Genomic DNA, 20,306 nt, shown 5'->3' on the forward strand with positions numbered 1-20,306 from the left:
GTAGTTTTCTCCCTTGATTGATTGTGCCGCTTAAAATAATCTGAGATGGCTTGGCATCTTTTGGGTTGCAAAGATTTTATTTTGGAAGTTGCTTTGCAAGGAATGTTGGTAGAATATATAGTCTCGTTGTGCTCTGAAGTTGTTCATGATCACTTGAGACATGTGATCTTTGATGTACTCCACGAGTTATGGAAATGGGGGAAGCGAGCTTTCTTCTGTAAACTGAAATTGCCGGTTACAGTTTGGTATCTTTCGTATGTTTTGCTTTCTGAAGATTACAACGCTGTCACACATGTTCTATGTGATTTGAATTTGAAAATTTGCGATGATATTTGGAAAATATGCCATGTTAGAAGAAATTATGTTTGATTGGGTTCACGATGAATTGATTGGGTTCAAGATTCTCCGTCACATCGAATCTTTGGTCGCATGCATGGAGCATTAAATATAGACGAAAATAAAAACTAACTGCACAGTTTACCTGTAATTTGTGAGATGAATCTTTTGAGCCTAGTTAAAAACAAAAAATTTTGCGAACTAAACAAGGCCTCTGAAAAGAAAGGAGATAACACTGATATGTCCTGAACAAGCGTTGAACCAGCTACACCAGCCGTTTCTCGCTGAACTGAAATGCGACCGCCATTTGTTCTTTGGGCACTCCGAAATGTCCAATCAATCACCACGTTTGCTGATCCGTAGCGTTTACGGCCTCGTACACCTTTGTTTTCTGCTAGATTTGACACCTGTAGTTAGCAGAAACTTAGGAAAGGTCGTCTTCATACCGAGCTAAATTTGTTGAAATGCAGCTGGAATCCAACATCATCTGCTGATGGTCAAACATTTCCCATCTACTCGTCTCACATTTTCGGATGCTTTTTATTAAAAGCAGCGTTGTGAGTCGTGCATGCACAAAGGAGAAGCTTCTCTGTTTCGTTTGGGCATCAGCCAATTCAGCATCCACCGGTCTCTGAACCTGAGACTGTGATCCCCGTAACTGCCGCCGTGAGCTGTCCTCCGGGGACCCTTGCAGAATCGTTCTTGGTCAGAGCAGAGGGGGTTGTTCTGTTCAGCAGTGGTAGGTTCTCTCGCCCAGCTGGTGGTGCTGCAGCAGCAGCAACAGCAACATGCCGTCCCTCTCCACGTCCCTGGGCCGGCCGGCCGGCCGGCTGCTACTGTTGGTCGCCGTAATGGCGACCTGACCCGCGGTCCCTGGCGTCACGTTTCCGTCCGTCGGCGGCGACAGACAGGGCGCCTACTCCCGGTCCTCGGCACACAGCTCGCTCTCACATCACCGGTCACCGCCGGAGGTCGGCACGACGACCGGGTTCGGCTGTGGAGTCTCCCCACCGTTTCGTCGCCTTGACCCGGTGCTGAAAGGTTCAACAATCTCTGCTTTTCAACAGTCAATGGCATACCAGAATTGGACAGGTCCATGTGGTCTCGGCTGCCACCGGAAAAGCCAGCATGTCACGCACATACGCAGCACTGACACGAGCCTGACCGCACGAGACACGGACGGCATGAGGAAACAGTTTTAGAAGCACATGCAGATCCAGCTATGGCAGGACGCCAGAACAAATATTCTAGTATACCAACACCCAGGGCAGACAGGCTGATCGTCTGCACGTACAGTACAATACAAAGCAGGTTGCAGGCTTTTACAGCATTCACAAAAACGGAGGTGACTAAAAATCAATCAAAAAAGTAAAAGAAAAAGAAGGCTTATTTGGACATAAGCTCACTGATTGTCAGCACATCCTAAACTGAAAGTGTTAAATACACCAGACGACAAGGATTATAAATTCACAGCAAAGGTGCACATCTACAGCACTATGAATGAAGTGAAAAAAGAATCAACTATTTATACAGAATAGGATCTAGCAACCTGGAAAAATCATTGCTTCTAGGATCTTTACAGTGCTACCTGCCTGTCGCGGTGTTGGATTCTGGTGGGAAACTTTATGCAAGCTTAGTTTTCCTTGCCTGGTCAGTACTCAGTAGTGTGCGCTATTGGTTTGGTATGTGGCAGTATTACAAAGACAAGCCGTGTCGTCTGTCATCGGAACAGGTCAGGGAAGGACCACATGATGAACTTGGCGTAGAGGTCAGTCTCCAGGAACTCGATGTGGGCTGCTCTGCCGATCATGGTGTTCAGGCTTCGCCCTTGGTTGGACTGGTCGAAATTCACATCGCAGCGCATGAATGTCCGGGTGTCGGATGAGGGCGCACGGATCTGATCCAAGCAGTTGTTGAGCATTTCTGTGAAGACTTCACCCTTCTTTGAGGTGTCTGCTGATGCAGCTGGGCAGAGCTCGATTCTTGCTGAATGATATGGTACATAGCCATCCTGGAAGAACAAAAAGATGTGCATTGCTCACAAGTCATGACATGCTATACGGACTATATATAGAGGATAAAACATTTAATGCAGCAAAACAAATTCCGCATACACAAGTAAATTAATATTAGAGATGAGAAAAAGGAATAACCTGTGGTGATGATAACAATATGATATTTTTGAAGTTCTCCAATGTTTTCAACTGTACCAACAAAAACAATAATAGTTAAACGTAAATTCATCTTGATGTAAATAAAATCTAGCAGAAATCAGCAACAAGTTGAATGGACTAAGTTACTCCAGAGCAGAGACTTCGTACCTTGCAAAGCTTATAAAAATACGTATTCTGGGGGTCTTGATCATCACTGAAAGTTAGTTGATGGATGCATTGTGCACCCTTGAGCTTCTTCAGCAGCCAGAGTCCAGAATTGAACAAAGAATTTGAACTGTACCAGTAACCCAAGTGAGGCCCTGATATTGACATGTAAGTGTAGAGGTTCTTCAAGTATGGTTGCAATGCAGGTTCTGTTAAGAAGGGGGCGAAAAATCAGCAATATATCTATCAGATTCTTGAAAGGATTTGTTAGGGAAGTTGGAAGAGACCTGCCAGGGCACTTCTAATGATGATGTTCCCAATGGAATGGCCAACAAAACTTAACTTCAGCTCTTTGCAGCCTCCGTATCTTGAAAGCTTATCCGTTTTCTTCTTCAGGAAGGCAACTACCTCCCCAGCCAACCTGCTACCCATTTCTTTGAAGTCTCCAGATGTTTTATCTTCATTAGCCTCAGACATTAGGCAATCAGCTCCAGGATCCAATAGAAGCCATTGGTTTCTAACAAGACGTAAATCCAAATGGTGACCCTGTTTATTCAAATCAGAGTAAGGTTCAGATAAGTATTACTTTTAACTCAGATCAAGCATAAAAGAGGCGTATGGAGCTTGCCTGAAAACCATGCACAAAAATGACAGCTCGCAAGATGCGTCCACTTTTTTTACCAGCACTACTTTTGGGCACCAGAGACTCTCCTTGTAGTTTAGGTAGCACAATAGTATCCTTTTGTTCAGAAGTATTCGAAGCCAGATCCTTGCTGGAAGTATGCTGTGGAACAACCATGACATGTTGTTCTATAAGAACAACAGGAACACGTGAAGGATCAGCATATATCTGCATATCTTGAACAGCCTGCGTATTGATCTGCAAAATGCATCAAAACAGTACATGTTCAGGGGCAAGTTTTGCACTCAACTATTCTTACAGAACAGAACAGTGTCAAACCTTCATTTGTGCTATGCTTTTCCTGTGTAGTTCTGCCCGTGAAGCAGAGTTCTGTACGGGCTGCACACATATATAGACTGTTAAATAGAGATAAAACTGATAAAATACTAGTTATGAATAGAACTTCTTGGCGAAGGCAATTACGTCGTCATGGAACTTCCTTGAGACAGAACCTCTAAGAAGGGAATGACGGTGAGATGAGTCATCAGTCATACTCCGCAGATAGCGATGAGGCATCTCAATTTTTGAGTGAACAGTCCATATTGACCATTCTGCCTTCCTGTCAATAGCCCAAGCATCGTGCAAGTAATCCAATATCTTTGTTTTATTTAGCCTGAATAGATCAAGAGAAGATTGGACATGGCAAACATAGAATGTATGATTGCTTTAAGTACATGATGAAATCAATAGAACACTTGCCTATGAAATTTCAAGAATGCATTCCATAGAAGTGAAAGCTGGCTACTCAGAGTTAGAAACAGTTCAAACAGCTCTTCCTGGGGAAGAGTATACAGCATAGAATCATCTGTACCATTAACCATATCGTTGGGTCTCTGCAGAAGCCAGACATAACACATTTTAAATCCACAACTTTCTTATCGTTAATATATCCAAGATGATCATAAGCATAAAATGAAGCATACCTCCAAGAAGTCATGTAAAATTCCAGCCAACTGTCCCACACCCTTGCCAGTTGTAGGAAACACTTTACTAGAATTTGATAGTCCAGATTTTGATGCATTAAATGACTCGTATTTACCAAGATTCAAGTCAGCAACATCTAAATCCTCGACTGCCTTACCAATAGCACCACTGATTTTGTTCAGTTCTTCAAGCAACATTTTTCTAGAAGTTAATAATGCCTTAACAATGTTATATGATGTAGGACCTAAACCTTGGTCTGGTACCTGCAAATAAAATGCCACTTTTACAGTTTACTCAATGTTCAACAAAATAGAATAAAAACATGACATTCAATTACTGCAGGGCCTAATTATTGGGAAATCAATGCCCCTCCGGTCTAAATTGTAAGTTGTTTTAGCTTTTCCTAAGTCAAATTTCTCCAACTTTGACTAAGTGTAAGTTTATAGAAAAATGCACAAAAAACTACAACATCAAACCGGATTCATTAGATTAAATACACCCTAAAATATATTTTGATATTGCATTGACTTGGGACAAATCTAAAACGATTTACAATTTGGAAAAAGGAGGGAGTACATGATGACTCCCTTCTTAGTACAAAGAAACACAGCTCACCTGCGGTTTCGAGAAAAAAGAAGAAACTATAGAGTTTGATCTCAGACATTTATTTCAAACAACTCCTGAGCATTACAAGATTGTTAAAAAGGTTCAGAGTTGCATCTCTGCAGCCAGTACGTGTTCCCAGCCCATCCCACAAGAGTTGTGCCGGGAGTGTTAAAAAATAATATTTTTATTTGTGCATTCAAACTCCAAGTGCTTCAATCTGTAATAGCACTAGATTTGAGCTAAACATTCCAATGTACGGTTTTATATGGACATGACAAAGGTTATTCACGGTATCCAAGTTGTTAGGTAGTTACAACATAAAAAGCATGCATTGGACCGCCATTTTCAAAGAACATTAAAGCTAAAGCTTCACAAACCTGTGTACCTTCAATGATGATTTAATTGCACCAGCTTTCAGGTACACTATGTGTAATGTCAGATCAACAAGCACAGAGTGGAACGCATCAAAGTGAACTGGACAGTAGGAGTGTAGACCCAGGAGCGCTCTGCGTGGGATCCTAAATTCATGCACAGCTGCTGAAGATGTGACACTAGAAGCTTGAAGCTCAGACCTAGAACTCAGAAAAGCAAAAGGATGGTCAGTATTGCAAAATGATATTTGTACATACATGTGCACTTTAGTATACAGAAAGTCTTGTAAGAGAGAGCACAGGTGGTAAATTGTCTACTCACCCATTGTCTAGGGTTGGGGCATATATCAGCTCAAACTTCAACATCACAGCCGAAGCCGCTGGAACCTTGAACAAACATACCAGACTGTAATAAGGGTACAGTAATTTTAATAAAATAGAAAGGTGATATGTCAAAGTGCCAACCTCCTCTTCACTATTTACTATGTTGAAAGACACCATAACCGATAGATAGATATCTTGTCTGGCATACTTGATCCGAAACGGCTGTGTGTGGAAGCTATTGTCGGCGTCATCTATTCTCCAAATGCCCAATGCATCGTCCGCACCAACATCAGAAGCTGCACAATCCACCTACCATGTCATTATCTATTAGCTAAAAGATTGACAACTACAGAGAGGACTGAAAAATAGGATCAACAGCAACCAAAATCCCGTGAGATACTTCTCTAATTTACAACAAAAAAGGGATCTGGAGACTACATCATTGTTAAACAAGTTCAAGAGATGATCCAGTGCAAATGTGTTCACATTCTCCACAAACCCCACAGCAAAAAGTTTGACAGGCGCTCCCTCATGGTCATACTTAGTTGTGTTTTCAATTTTCCGTAGTTCATCATCATCATCACTTTAACACGAAAGGGAAATGTATCCTTGAGCTTGCACAATTTGACTATTGAGGTGACAACGAAAGGAATATAGAATTTACAAAACTGTTGGGATTGTTAGATATGCTCTAAGTAACGCATGGCAAGTATAGAAACAAGGGGATATTATTTATGACACGCTTGCACAGTTATGTTCCGTGTCTAGCTGCGCGACAAACTTGTTGATGTTATCAAAGTAGAACTAGATGGAAACAAAGATGGTAGTCTCTAGACGCAGGGTACCTCTGAAAAATCATAACGTATACTGCCGTGTAAATGCATAAGTTTCTGCTTTCAGTATCCACATGGTCCAGATAGGTTCTGGTACTACTACGGACAACAATCATGCAGTTACTAACTGCATGCTAGCACGTGTACCAATCTAAACATTCGCTTCCAATGCAAGCACATGTTGAAAATGATGGATATGGGACCAGAAGATGAAATCACGCTATTCAGTGCCAGAGAGATGCACACCTTCATATTGCACGACCCTGGCAGGCGAAGCCGGTGTTTTGTGGCCACCTTCCTCCCACATTGCACTAATCTTCATCTGATACCATCTGCACATGATCCAAAAATCATTTCACAATCACATCACAAGAAAGAAAAATATACAGTAAACGTTTACGCTACACAGACAAGTGATAAAAAAGGCTTCACATGCGGCATTAGTGAGAATTGTCTGCACATAACTCACGATCAAAGCTGCACTGAGGGACTGAAGGGAACAAAATCATTGGGAAATTCAGAATTCCTCATCTGCGAGGAAAAATGCCTAGAAACAACCGACCGAACGAGAAAGACAAGGAAAGCAACGCCGGAATGCTCGTGTAAATCCAAACATTTAGCCTAGGAATGCGTAGCGGTCGTACCCTTCACCTCAAAGCAATCTGAAACTTTTCATGTTTTCTCCCTAAAAGGCAGTAAAGAAACTAAACCCGAGAAAAGTTTTCGCTAGGAAAAAAAAAACAAAACATAAAACGAGCAATTCTCACCCTTGCTGGAACAGATCGAGGTTGTGGAAGCGGTGGATGTAAATGGCCACCTCGTGCACCGTCTCCATGACGTCCCGCGGCCTGAAGCAGAGCCTGGGCCCCTTGGCCGCTGCCGCCGCTCCCCCGGCGTCCGCCTCCGCCGCGGCGGTGTCCAGCCGCCACGACGCCGGCGATACCCTCTTGGCCGCTCCACGCGGGCTGTCCTGGACGCCGCCGCCGCCGACGAGGCACCTCATGCGGCCGAGCTTCCGCGCCGCGCCCGCCGCCCCGATCCGCGCATCACTCCCTCGATCCCCGCGGGCGGCGAGTCCTAGGCTCCGCGGCCTCCCTCTCCCTGTCTCAGTCGATGTCCCGCCCTAGGGTTTGGAAGCTTCCAGAACACTCGCCCCAGCAGAGGCGCGGTTTCAACGGAGGCGAAGCGCGCGCGCGCGCGGGGAGTGGACCACGCTCCACCTGTGTCGTTCGGCGCGAGGATGACGCGTGTGGCCTGGGCCTGCGCTGCGGCTGCGGCTGCGGCGGCCCTGGGCTTCGGCTGCGGAGGGACGGGCCCCACTCCTCAGCGGCGAATCGCTAGCTCGCAGATCGGAACTCGAAGGCTGCGGGCTGCGGATGGCGGCGGCGGCGGCGGCGCAAGGACGGGTGACACCTAATGGCGGCGGCGGCGGCGTAGGGGTATGTTCGTATGGCCCTCCGGCCGGTGGGCCCACGCTCGCCGGAGCGTGCGGGGAGATCGGTCGGAGCGGCAAAGCGGTGTGGTGGAGCAGGCGAGAGAGAAAGAGGAGAGAGAGAGAGAGGAGGAAGGAGACAGGTGGGTGCGGGGATTTTAATGCCCGTCTGCGTCTCACTGCCAGGTGGCGCCGCGGGTGCAGCGGGGCCCGGGAGCTGCGGAATCTTTCGGCACGACGTGGACCCACCGGTCAGCGACGCGAGCTCGCCTCGCGGCACGTGCGGACGGGAATCCGTAGGGGGTGATGATGATGGCCGTAGCTGTACAGGTAGGTGGATTAGGGCGGGGCGGGGTAATCCGGGCCCACCTGTCGGTGGTAGCCGCCTTCCTGGAAAGCGTCTACTACTACAGGGTCGTCACGGTATGCAGTAGTATCCTCCACCGGAAAGCGGGGTCCGTAGGATGACGCTTTCGCTTTCCGGGGCCCGGTGGCGGTGGGCCCCTGAGTGCGGAGCGGCGGTGACGGTTCGCTGGTCAGTGGTCCACGGTCCCGAGTCCTCGACTGACACCATCGCCGCCGGAGTCTCCGCCCGTGGGCCCGCAGTCGCAGAGTTGGTGGGCCAGGCCAGGGCCCGCCCACGTGCTGACGTGGCTGGTCGCAGCTGATGGCGCTGCTGCTTGCGTGGCTCGGTTACAAATTTTTTAAACCTAATTAGCTTATAATATATAATAATTAATAAATAAAAATGAAAAATACTACATAAGTCAAAAAGAAAAAATTACGCAGGACGGCTTGGTTTAGTTCCAAAATTTTTGCAAAATAGACACCATAGTATTTTCTTTTGTTTTTAAAAAATATTGTCTAATTATAGACTAACTAGACTCAAAAAATTCGTTTTGCAGATAGGTAAACTGTGTAATTAGTTATTTATTTATCTATAGCTAATGTTCCATGCATGTGTCACAATGTTAGATATGACAGAGAATTTGAAAATTTTTTTGGAAAAAGGCCTATACAACGGTTGGGGTCATAAGTCAATCAAACATAGAAAAAGCAGATAATAAACAAGAAACAAAAGCGAAAGGGATTTTCTTCAGTCCTTTTTTTTTTCTGCCTGGATAACTTTGTCGACACGTCACTGTCCGGCGAGGTATTCTAGCACACATTTGTACGTATCGAGCAGTGGCGAAGCTATGTACAGCTTGCCTCGTGCCAATGCACCTAAAAAAATTCCACTAGCTAAACAAATTTTCACCATATATTTCTACTAAACTATAAATGTCTCCTTAGCTGTGCACCACTATGAATTTAGATCTGGCTTCGCCACTGGTACCGAGGTATTACGTACACCCACCCAAGTCCCAAACTAGTCGAGTACTCACTCGTATAGTACGATACCTCCAGGGCACCGGTCGCTGGCCCACTCGGCAGAGAGACGGCGCTGGGCCGGGCGTCTAGGGAGCCGCCGCGGCCGCGCCGATCGAGCCAGAGGCAGAGGAGAGCGAGATGGATCCGGATCCGGACGCGGGCGGGCGGTCGGTCGGAGGGATCCGCGGCGGTGATGATCGCGTCCGGTTGGTGGCGGCCGGCGCTTTACCGGACACCGCCTCGGGGCAAGGCACATGACCAGAACATGCTCCGTGTCACAGGGTCCGGTTCCAATCCGCGCGTGATGCGACTGTGCTCTGCCAGTGCCAGGCGACGGCCACACACTGTGCTTGATTGAAGAGATTTGGACCGGGGAATATGCCAGCGGGACAGCCGGTAGTGTCGTGTCCTGTGGACTGTCTCTGTCTCTGTGGATGAATGTGAGAGTGATCGCTCTTGGGCTGTTGCCTGTCGGACACTGCAGCGCCCGGCACGGCAGGGCAACAAGATCCGGTGCCGAGTTGCTCTCAAGAAGGCCGTGAAACTCTACATCTGTACTTCAATATGGAGTATATAGGCCTTGTTTAGTTCATGAATGAAAAAAATCGCGACACTGTAGCACTTTCGTTTGTTTGTGAAAACTATTGTCTAACTATAGACTAACTAGACTCAAAAGATTCGTCTCATCAATTCCGACCAAACTGTGCAATTAGTTTTTATTTTTGTCTATATTTAATACTCCATACATGCGTCTAAAAATTCGATCCAAAAACAGCTTTAGAAACCTGGGTGACAGGGTCCAAGAGCATATGCGCCAGGGTTAAATCCAATCCAATAATCGACGTCGGAACGCCACGGTCTGAGCAGAGCATCAGCCTTTTTTTTTCTTACAAACGTTGTCAAAGAAAAACGAAAAAAAAAAGAAAAACATATCCATCTGACCTTTATTAAGCACCCAATCTTCTACATTTACAAGCTTGGCAGCCAGCAGAGAACCTTATACCTGTGCTATGATACATCTTACTACCAGGGCGAGATCAGGAACTTTACAAAGATGCAAACAAGTCGGGATTCTGGGAACGGCTACGGGGGCACAAGGGCAAAATATTTCCTCAGTGAGATGATGGTTTCCTCTCTAAGCCAAGGGTATCTTCAACAAAACCATCTATCGTGCAGACATGCTGAACATATCTGGAGAACCATGTGAGCATGTACATCTGAAGCCGTGATCATCTCGACTGGACCACTCTATAATGAAGAATCAAATCTTCTGGCTTCTTCCATATATATGTTCGCACTGTAGCCAAACTCATCTCTGGTGATAGAACCTGATCACAGAGAACACTTTAGCGCAACAGCAAAAGACAGACTACGAAGCAATTAATGCTTTATAATGCAGCCCACATAAATAAATCAAGAACAGTAGGGGAAGAACATGGAATAAGCATTAGATTCTTAAGGGAAATTTACTGCAAATACATTTCTATAGGGCTTATTTACAAACATGGGAATATCAGGAAATATATGAGACAAATAAATACAGTCCCAGGAATATTTCTATTAACTATGAGTTCAAACTGGAACAGAAGATATATTTTTAACGAGCATATGGCAGAATTTACTCAAAAACTAAAGAGTTTGACCAGCTTAGGATTTGGATTCTGCTCAAAAGGTGTGTCTACACACTGCAGCTAACTTTGAAAACATGGAGAGCTAAAAGTAGCACCATAATCGTAGGAATCTATTCAGTTAACAAAGGTGGAAACAAATGGTGAAAAATATCAATTGATATCTTATGGCAACGCAAGCTTGTTGTACGTAGTTTGTTGTGCAACTTTCTTTTCCTACAGAAAAAAGGACCAGGGTATTCTTCCATTTGTTCATAATGTAGCTAAAAATGTGTCTAACTATAGAATGCAATAGCTATATTTAGAGAACTTGCCTGGTTATTGCACAATATCTCAATACATGGCTTTGTTTTTTGCCATGACTTTAGTCCAAGCCGCGAAGAACTATCTAGCGCTGAGAGCTGCGATTGAGCAGAACTCAATCCCATAACAAACGCGCTATCAGAGCCTCCATCCGGTTTGTCAAGCACAAGTTTCTCAACCACATAGTTAGCTACCTGTATAACGAAATGGAATAGCTGTAAACTTTCAGGGAGTAAATAAGGTGACTTTACAATAACAGAAGTTCCTTTGTAATGACAACAAATTACTCTATGCTATTCAGTCAAGCCATAATTCCATAAATATCTGAATGATTCAAATCTAGTGTCCTGAAGCATCACTATTTTAATGTTGCACGCAAAACGGTATATGCTTAGCTAGTCTAATGCAATTATGCAAACATGTAGATAGTTAGCTGTTTTGCAAACCAGATTACTAACAAAGTTCTACCCCCCCCCCCCCCCCAAGCACCACCACCAAAAAGCTGGTTCTTCCATCCATCTCCAACAACCGCCTGTACCATATGTTGTGTGCTCGGATTCACCGTGACCATTTGATGATATCTTGCATTTGCTGTGGACCAATGATTTAGATAACTCTCTTACCTTATGAATTCGCAATATCCGTGGAGCACTAAGCTTCCCTTGAGTTATGTTTGGCGCAGGCGAGCCTTCAGCAGGATGTAAATAAAAGCCACATCTGCATTACATAAAGAAAATAAACATCAGAAGAAGAAATAATCCATGAAAGCAATGGTTACATAGGGCACCCGGTATCACATTTATATAGCAGGGGCCAGGGAGCATCTTTAATCTTCAGTAGCTCAAATGTCCAGTAGTGCACAAACAAAACCATATTGGATGCTGATGCATGTATTTGTGCACACATGTTTTCAATAGTTCACTATCCGACTGTTTGGGCTACACAAAGCTCCAGGGCCAGTCTACATGTGATTCTCTGTATAAAGATATAGTGCAGGGGAAAATCTAACAGGACTGAATAAGGTAATATAGGTGTGTTTGGTTCGTTTTCAATACAAGCCTGGCTAGCAAAACTAAGCCAGGCTAGCTTTAGCCTGTTCTAACTAGGCCAATTCGTAGTTGTTTGGTTGTGTGCATTGTACAAGCCTGGCTACCATTGGGTGTGTTTTGTTGTCTATCTTGTTTTGTACAAAATTACCTCTTCTCTGTTCTGTTATGGTTACCGGCTCTCACACATTTTAACGAACACCACCACGGATGACTGGTCACCACCGGTGTAGAGGACTAGCAGTGAAACAGAACGGGAGTGAAAGACCAAGTGGTGACGGAAATGAATCACGGAGCTAGTCAGAGCCTGGCTCCAGAAGAAACACCAACCTGGTGTTTCTACTTGGGCCTGGCCCTGGCTGTACGGTAGGCCAGATGGAGCCTGGCTCCAGGGACTGGCCAGGCAACCAAACACCATAAACCTGACCCATTCAAGCAAAAAGCTAGGTTTGGAGGCTAACCAAACACACCCTATGTAGTTACCAGACCTCAAAGATGAATACTTCATTCAAAAATAGAAGTTCAATATCTTTAAGTTAGCCTACTGTAAGTAGCATATAATCACAGCTAGATAGAAATACTATGAAAGCTCTCACCAACTGAACTGTTTTGAAGACATGTCGTTTACCATGAACTTAAAAAACACATGAATTTAAAATTTAGAAAATAGAAGGGTGCTATTATGTTCCAAACTAATCTCTTCCGGATAACGAACGAAGTTTAAGATATATCATATATCAAAGGAAAAATATCATCTGAGGAGAAATTAGGAATTGTATTGAGCATTTACTTTGTATTCTCCTTTGGATATCGATTGTGAGTAACACAGTCCACACACCACCATGGAAGATCACCCTCAGTTCCATCCAAATCGGTAATTCTCTTTCTCCAAGGCCCTCCACTAGAACCTTCCGTGATAATTGAGGGAGGTGAAACTGTAGAAAACTCAAATGATGGAAGCACATGAGTTGCATGATTTTCAGTGGCATCATCCACCTCAGATCTTGACCGGGGTGAGTCTTTTGACGGAACATCTTTCCCTATTGAACTATCACCATTAGGCAAGCTGTGCGAACTAGATTTCTGCTTCCTTTTACTCCAATGAACTAGCAAACCCCGAAGGGTCTCTTGAGCCAAATTAATCTGCACAATTATAAGGAGAACCATTCAGAAGATGAGATTAGGTAGACTCAGTATCTCACTTCACTGAAATGTAGGTAGCAGCAACCATAGTTTTGCCAAAATGCTTGTTATTGATGTGTTATAAATACTATTCAGCAAATAAGAATTAAAGATCCATCAACGAAGAAAAAGATCTTTCTTACGCTCTTAACAGTAGAATTCATAGGGTCAACAAAATTCTATAGACTGAAGTGTGAAAACAGATGTAACCAGTACACATAATGATATGTTGCTGTACAAACCTTGAGATCTTCTTGTGCTCCAGCAACATTTAGATCAACCGCATATATTTCTGCAGAAAAGCATTGTGGAGTATCCAGGTGGACAGACAAGCATCCTAATCGAGCATCCATGGTGAACCAAGCAGGTATGCTTACCTAATAATCAGTTAACAAATTACACAGCAATTTTTTTAATAAAACATAGAAATCATGACATTTCAGTAATACCATCTCAAATAACTCCTTTTTCTTATCTTCGAAAGAAACCTGCATAATCAAAATGAGGCAGTTTAGCATTCTACAGAAATCTTGCTAGTTCAAAAGGCCATCAAGTAAGAACTGCTGTGATTACAAAATGGGATACAAATGAGCAGATTTTAGTTCTTAACAATGTGTATATATCCGAGGGAAGAACATCCAAGAAATTGAGGACAAACAAGAACCTTGCCAAAGTCTTCAATAACAGCACCGCGGGTGATCTCCCACAATTTGACTGAACCAGTGGTGTCCTGCATTGAAGGAGATGAGTGCACATATCATGATGCCACTCTTTGAAGTTTAGTAATAAAGGATGAGTAAAAAAATCTCACCTTTGTCAGTACATGCCTCCTATTATTCATTATCTCATGTTGAATTATTGCTGGAACTCCTGGGATAACAAATGATGGTTCTTTGTATACAGGAACCTAAAAATGAAATAGATCTCAAACCCTTATTAATTACCATTAGTTAAAATTACACTAGAGTCTTAGAGGGCAACAACCGAATAGTAAGTAGATTAAGAAGTTAAAAGTGAAACCGTTAATCATCAGAATACTAGACTGAGAAGAAAACCCTACTGGGGGCACTTGGGAAAGATCTCAAGCTTAAGCATATTTATTTACAGAACCTTTTAGACCCCATGCAATTAATACTACCAAAAATTGCACTTAAACAAGTTCAAGATAACCTCTACACCTGCAAGTATGGTGTCAACTATGCACAACAGAGACCCATATTATGGTCTGTATATTTCATACTACTAGTAAACAGAGTAACTTAATGGTGTCTCTGCAGAAACCCAAAAATCATGGCACGTGGTACAGTGTCTTCAAAAAAAATATAATTGGACCAAAAAAGATAACCCTCATGCTTACAGGTGCTGATCCTTCTAAAGATGCTCTTGCCCTTGAGAATGACAAATTCCCAGCTAAGAATGAGCCACCCTTTTGGAAGACCTTTTGGGGTGTGCGCCCTTCAGCTGGCCATCCATAAACAGAAGAATCAGTTGTTGCCACCCATATTGTGTCATCTTGCAGAGACAACTGTAGAATAGGGTATTCATTTGTGCACAGTAAAACACTCTCTCTTGTGGACAAATCTGTTAAATATACCTGCAATACAGGGAATACATAAAAGTTCAGAATGAAGAAGTAAATTGACTACTAAAAAATACACACAAAACAATTTAACTCACAGATTGGTCTCTTCCACCACTGTAGACATGACCAAATGAAGGAGTGCTTGCAAGCGCCCAAACTGAATCAGTATGCACAGCATAAGAATGAACACAACGTTGCTGTCCTAGGTCCCATAGTCTGCAAAGTATTTCAAATATGTACCTATGATGTCAAACTAATCACAGCATTTATGCTGGTTGGGTTGTTGGAGCTGTGTGTTTACCTTATCATGGAATCAGATGATCCTGATAGGCAATACCTGAAAACATTGTTAAAAAATGATTAGCACATGGTTTGATGAAAGCAGACAGGACTAGATAGGCCACAGTGAAAGATCACTCAGTGTTATCATCCAGAAAAACAGTATTTTGACCATCCAAAAATCATATTCAGGTTAAAATGTGAAAAAAAAACAGCTGTCTCCAGGTCCTGGTAGACCACCATGGTTTAACCATCATATATAGTTATATAATGTGTCACATAAGCGGATAAGACATTTCCACATCAACTCATTTGCACTAACATGAAAGTGGATTATGTGCCATGTTACTCAACTTGGATGGTAACCAGGACATGACTCTGCAAACTAATGTCACCATCGACATTAACATGTCAATCTAAACGGTTACATTCCTCATTTGAACTGATTGATGATATAAACAGTTATTTCCAAGTGCTGACTGACTCCAAATAGTGTTTCTGGAGCAAACATTATCCTACATGCACTGCACTAAAAGATTGCTGACCAGAAAAAAAAATAAAACTATAAAACCATGCATCCATAAACAAACTTCTCTTTCTGCACAAACACCGGTGTTGATTTCATATAGTAAGTCCAAAATATTTCTGAGCAAGCAGTAAACCAGGCAAGCTGAGTACTAGCATGGTAAACAACCAGGAAACACAGATGTCTTGGTATTACAGCAGTCAACATATGTAAACTCATCCATAAGCAAACTTCTCTTTCATGCACAAATAATAGAAATCCAAATCCAAAATCTTTATGAATGAACAGTAAGTGCATGTTCGGATGCTCTAGCATCAAGAAACTAGTATTACGAAAATGCAGTTTTAGAACCCATAGATGTGCAAAACCAAGGTTTAGAAATAAGAGGTAGAGTGGAGTTTTTAAAACTCCAAATAGACTACAGTTTTAGAAATACTATTATGGTTTTCAAAACCAAAAAGTTTGTTGCATCCAACACTTCATGGCGCTCCAAAACTTAAGTGTTTCACAAAACCAAACTCCAAAAAGACTACAGTTTTAGAAATACTATTATGATTTTCAAAACCAAAAAGTTTGTTGCATCCAACACTTCATGGCGCTCCAAAACTTAAGTGTTTCACAAAACCATGGCATTTTTCTAAAACTCCAAAAATACTTTGAATCCAAACAGGGCCTAAATTGTAAACCAGGAAAACATAAATGTCTTGGTATTACAACTGTCAATTTGTAAATACATGCATACATATGTAAACTCAAAGATTACTGATACATAATCATGGCAGCATTTAGGATGAAAGTTGAGTGTGCAGTGAGAAGGAAGATGTGGTTCAATGTTTAAGCAATGTCATCAAGGAACTGGAACAGCATATGCCTAGACACCAACCTCCCTGTAGAATCAACAAGTAAGGCTCTGATATTGTCAGTGTGCCCTCTCAATTTCATGTTTTTTGAACCTGTTCTCGGATCCCACACTCGGACAACCTGCAAATAAAATAAAGAGTTCTTTAAGGGGGGAAATGCCTACTGAAACTGGCTGTTGACTGGTCTCCTAATCACAGAGAAAAATTTCATTTTTATACTGTTAGATGAAGAGCGCGATACCTTTTCAGTGCCACCAGAGAGAAGAAGTGTTCCCGTATCATTCATAGCCAGTGCATAAACTGAGTCTTTGTGTCCTTTGGCGGCAATTGGATTGTACCCATGTGATTGACCATTAGAGGAAGCAATATTGCTACTAGAATTTGCGCTGCACATTGTTGACAAAGCAGGCCCAGAGTTTCCATTAGGAACCTCATCCTCTTTTGCATCCACAGATTTTGCTACAGGAGCAAGAGCAGCATCAAGGTCCCAAACGAAAACCTCACCACCAAGGCCACCAGAGGCTACAATATTGCTCTACAATTCAGAGGCACAAAAAAACTGTAAAACCAAAAATGACGAAGCTAAAAATACCACAGAAAAGCAGAAGCGTGGATAATATTACATTCTTCTCAGCAGCAGCAAGACAAATCACGTAATCAGAATGCTGGCGGAGAGTCCTGGTACAGGCACCGTCAGAGAAGCAATTCCAGACCTGTGAAGTTAGGAAATGAAAGACATGCACGCTCAGTGATCAATATTTAAGAGGATTAAGTATTAGGCAACAAACCTTTATTGTGGTGTCTGAGGAACAGGAAACAAGCTTTTCTCCAACTATAATGGCATCATTAACCTGCACAATAAAGAAAAGCTTAAACAATATAAAACACCCAGCCATGCTATTATTCCACTTACAAACATAAATTAAGTGTTAGTTTCAAACTCCCAAGGAGCTATGTCTAAATACACTGCCACCACCTTCCCAAATTTCCAGGCATGTGACTACTAATTCTAAAGCATGTGATTACTCATCTTTACGAGGTTATGTTGTTTTGTTCTAAAAGGAAATAACAAAGCATTTAGCAAATATGCCAACAAAAAAAAATTGAAGTCCTGCTTTGACATTAGCCCTTTGTTAAATTTTGTCGAATATAAACCAGTGGTGCATTGATTTAAACATTGCAACTAAGAATGAAAAAAGAAAAGGTAAAGAAGGGCAGAAAATAATGGAAGCCAACTTGAACATATCAATCTGAATGTCTGTTAATAAAAAGAACTCAAAATGTCAATTAAAATGTTGATGGTAAATATATGGACAATTGGACAATAGAAAAAATATGCTAAGCTTTGGATCCAATAGTAGACCTCAGACATCATGTTAAATATATAGATGGGGAAATGGGTATGATAGGCCTAATTCAGAGAGAACATTTGAAAGAAACATAAGTTTATAAACATAATGGCTATTTCAAGCACTGGTGCTGTTTCAAACAACTAGTCTACTTGAGTAAAAACAGAAAAAGGCCTACCCAATCAACATGAGACTCAAAAGTTGCTGAGAAGCTTGCATCCCCATTATTTAATTCCCATCTTTTCAAGGTACCATCACGACTCCCGCTAAAAAGATAGTCACTTGTACTAAATGTGGAACCATTTAGATAAGCCAAGCAATTGATCCCTGCACAATGCTGAAAAATAAACAGAAATAAATGCATTAGCAAGACCTTTGAGTGGAATATGGATTGTTTCAAACATATATAGAAGACCTACGAGCAACTAGTTCTAAAGGGGGGCAAAACTGAAAGAGCTACCAACGATGACTTATTTTAATAGACAGCATACCTTTTTATCATCAGCATCATTGAGCACATATGTGAACCGCTTCTCCTTTCTCGGTCGAGTCGAGCCAGCTGTGTTACCAGCACTCCCAACACGATGCATTGAAGGAACCTATCTAAACCCGGAGCAACTAAACCTACAAAGTAGTGATAAAAATTTTGTAAGGGAACTAGGATCACAAAATAACCAGTATGCTAGTATTGTCCAGCATAGCACAAGATGAATAGCTTTCAGCAAGTATCTAATCGGAAAAATCTGTGCATAGATAGAGAAGGTACTAACAACATCTATAGTGCCACACATGCATGACTGCCCTCGTGTGAAACGTGGCAATTCAGAAATCAAAATAACGGAAGTAGACAGTCTGGGCCACCCATATAATAATAAGATCACTTAATGCCAAAAACAACATTTCCTAAAACTTATCAGCTGAAAACTTCACATATGTATCCAAACAATTTAGTTAACTACCACAACGGTAGCATCGGTTCAATGAGCACTTCAACGCAAAAGGCACATCATCAATCTAAAGTCTGTGTGTGCCTATACTGTCACTCACAACTAGAGAATAAAGTCAAAATTCTACCAACAGCTGCAACACTGGCTAACATGTGCGCTCAAGCAGGAAGCCAAGCACGACCCAAATCAAAATCAGAGGGAATTAAGCCATTCATCGGTAGCAGAGGTGATTCAAAACAGTGGAGATGGAGCGATCAGTTGTTAAAGCTGAACTACAAACTAAGCACAGGGGCGGACCCAGTAAAGGACATGGGTGTACACATGTACACCCAATAATTTTTGCGAAGCAATCGAAGTTAGTAGTCATAATACATGCATATACACCTGTAATTAGATTCAGATCCGATTGCGAATGGTATGTTAGGGTTTGGGCGCGCGCACGGTTTTACCTACGAATTAGGTTAAGGTTTGGGCGCACGGCTTCGCGCAGCAGCAAAGGAGGACCAAGGGGAGGGAATACCTGGTGTCCTGGTGGTTCTCGTCGCCGGCCAAGGTAGCGAGTGGCGAAGTAGGACAGCAGCGACGGTCGCGGGGACACCGGGGCTACAGAGGGCGGACGCCGCGCCGGAGCTGGTCGCGACTCGCGAGGACGCTGGGCCTCAGGTGGTGCTCGACCGAGCGCAGTCTCCTCTCCGGGTTGCGGCGCGGCGAGCGGATGGAGACGATCGGCCGCGGGCGAGACGAGTTCTGGCGGCGGGCCAAGGGTCGAGCCTCGAGCCTATACGGTTTCTATTTGCTTCTGCATGACTCTTCGCCTCGCCTGGTTTAGTTCACCCAAAAAAACAAAAAAAATCAAAATTTCCTGTCACATCAAATCTTGCAGTACATACATGAAGTATTAAATATAGACAAAAACAAAAACTAATAATTACATAGTTTATCAGTTATCGCGAGACGAATCTTTTGACTCTAATTAGTCTATGATTAGATAATATTTATCACAAACAAACGAAAGTGCTATAGTAGCGAAATCAAAAAAATTTCGCATCTAAACAATTACCGGTGGACTTAAATTTAGGTGCTCATATTTTTCTAAATTTAACGTATTAGAGCATCTCCAATAGTTTAGCAAATGACTTTCTATTTATAATTTTTTTACCAAAGTAGAGAAATACTCTCTTCAACAGATTGACATTTTAATTCCACATCTTTTCTAAGAGTATCTTCAACAGTTTGGTAAATGACTTTCTATCTACAATTTTTTTAGCAAAATGAGGAAAAACTCTCTCCAACAGTTTAGCATCTCAATTCCTATTTTTCTAATTTGGCATATTTTCCCGTCTAGCGCGCAAATATATGTGCAGGCTCCGTGTTTAGCATCAGTCTTTCTTCTCATGCTTAGCAGGG

At 42.6% G+C, this 20,306-nt stretch overlaps 2 protein-coding genes across 3 annotated transcripts; both read right to left on the reverse strand.

Moving 5' to 3' along the window:
- Positions 1,552-7,956, reverse strand: LOC8079860 (protein FAM135B). Of its 2 annotated transcripts, none has more exons than XM_002442818.2 (14): positions 7,162-7,956; positions 6,641-6,726; positions 5,703-5,857; positions 5,560-5,624; positions 5,252-5,438; positions 4,260-4,523; positions 4,036-4,169; positions 3,760-3,949; positions 3,616-3,675; positions 3,283-3,534; positions 2,942-3,200; positions 2,658-2,863; positions 2,490-2,540; positions 1,552-2,347 (listed from the first exon to the last, which is right to left on the reverse strand). In XM_002442818.2, exons 1-14 carry the CDS (start codon positions 7,395-7,397, stop codon positions 2,057-2,059), a joined length of 2,436 nt encoding a protein of 811 aa, XP_002442863.1. In that variant the 5' UTR covers positions 7,398-7,956; the 3' UTR covers positions 1,552-2,056. The 2 variants fall into 2 exon arrangements, with proteins under 2 accessions (XP_002442863.1, XP_021301591.1); XM_021445916.1 differs by having other exon boundaries at positions 1,569-2,347; positions 5,703-5,870; positions 7,162-7,176.
- Positions 9,988-19,696, reverse strand: LOC110429704 (WD repeat-containing protein 48). Its single transcript, XM_021446066.1, has 18 exons — positions 19,420-19,696; positions 18,444-18,576; positions 18,131-18,289; positions 17,392-17,454; positions 17,227-17,316; positions 16,845-17,138; positions 16,627-16,724; positions 15,240-15,275; positions 15,034-15,154; positions 14,714-14,950; positions 14,168-14,263; positions 14,021-14,086; positions 13,806-13,844; positions 13,599-13,733; positions 12,965-13,317; positions 11,752-11,845; positions 11,140-11,322; positions 9,988-10,525 (listed from the first exon to the last, which is right to left on the reverse strand). The coding sequence occupies exons 2-18, from the start codon at positions 18,540-18,542 to the stop codon at positions 10,427-10,429; spliced, it is 2,262 nt and encodes a 753-aa protein (XP_021301741.1). The 5' UTR covers positions 18,543-18,576; positions 19,420-19,696; the 3' UTR covers positions 9,988-10,426.

This window comes from Sorghum bicolor, chromosome 8, assembly GCF_000003195.3.
Source record: "Sorghum bicolor cultivar BTx623 chromosome 8, Sorghum_bicolor_NCBIv3, whole genome shotgun sequence".
Classification (NCBI taxonomy): domain Eukaryota; kingdom Viridiplantae; phylum Streptophyta; class Magnoliopsida; order Poales; family Poaceae; genus Sorghum; species Sorghum bicolor.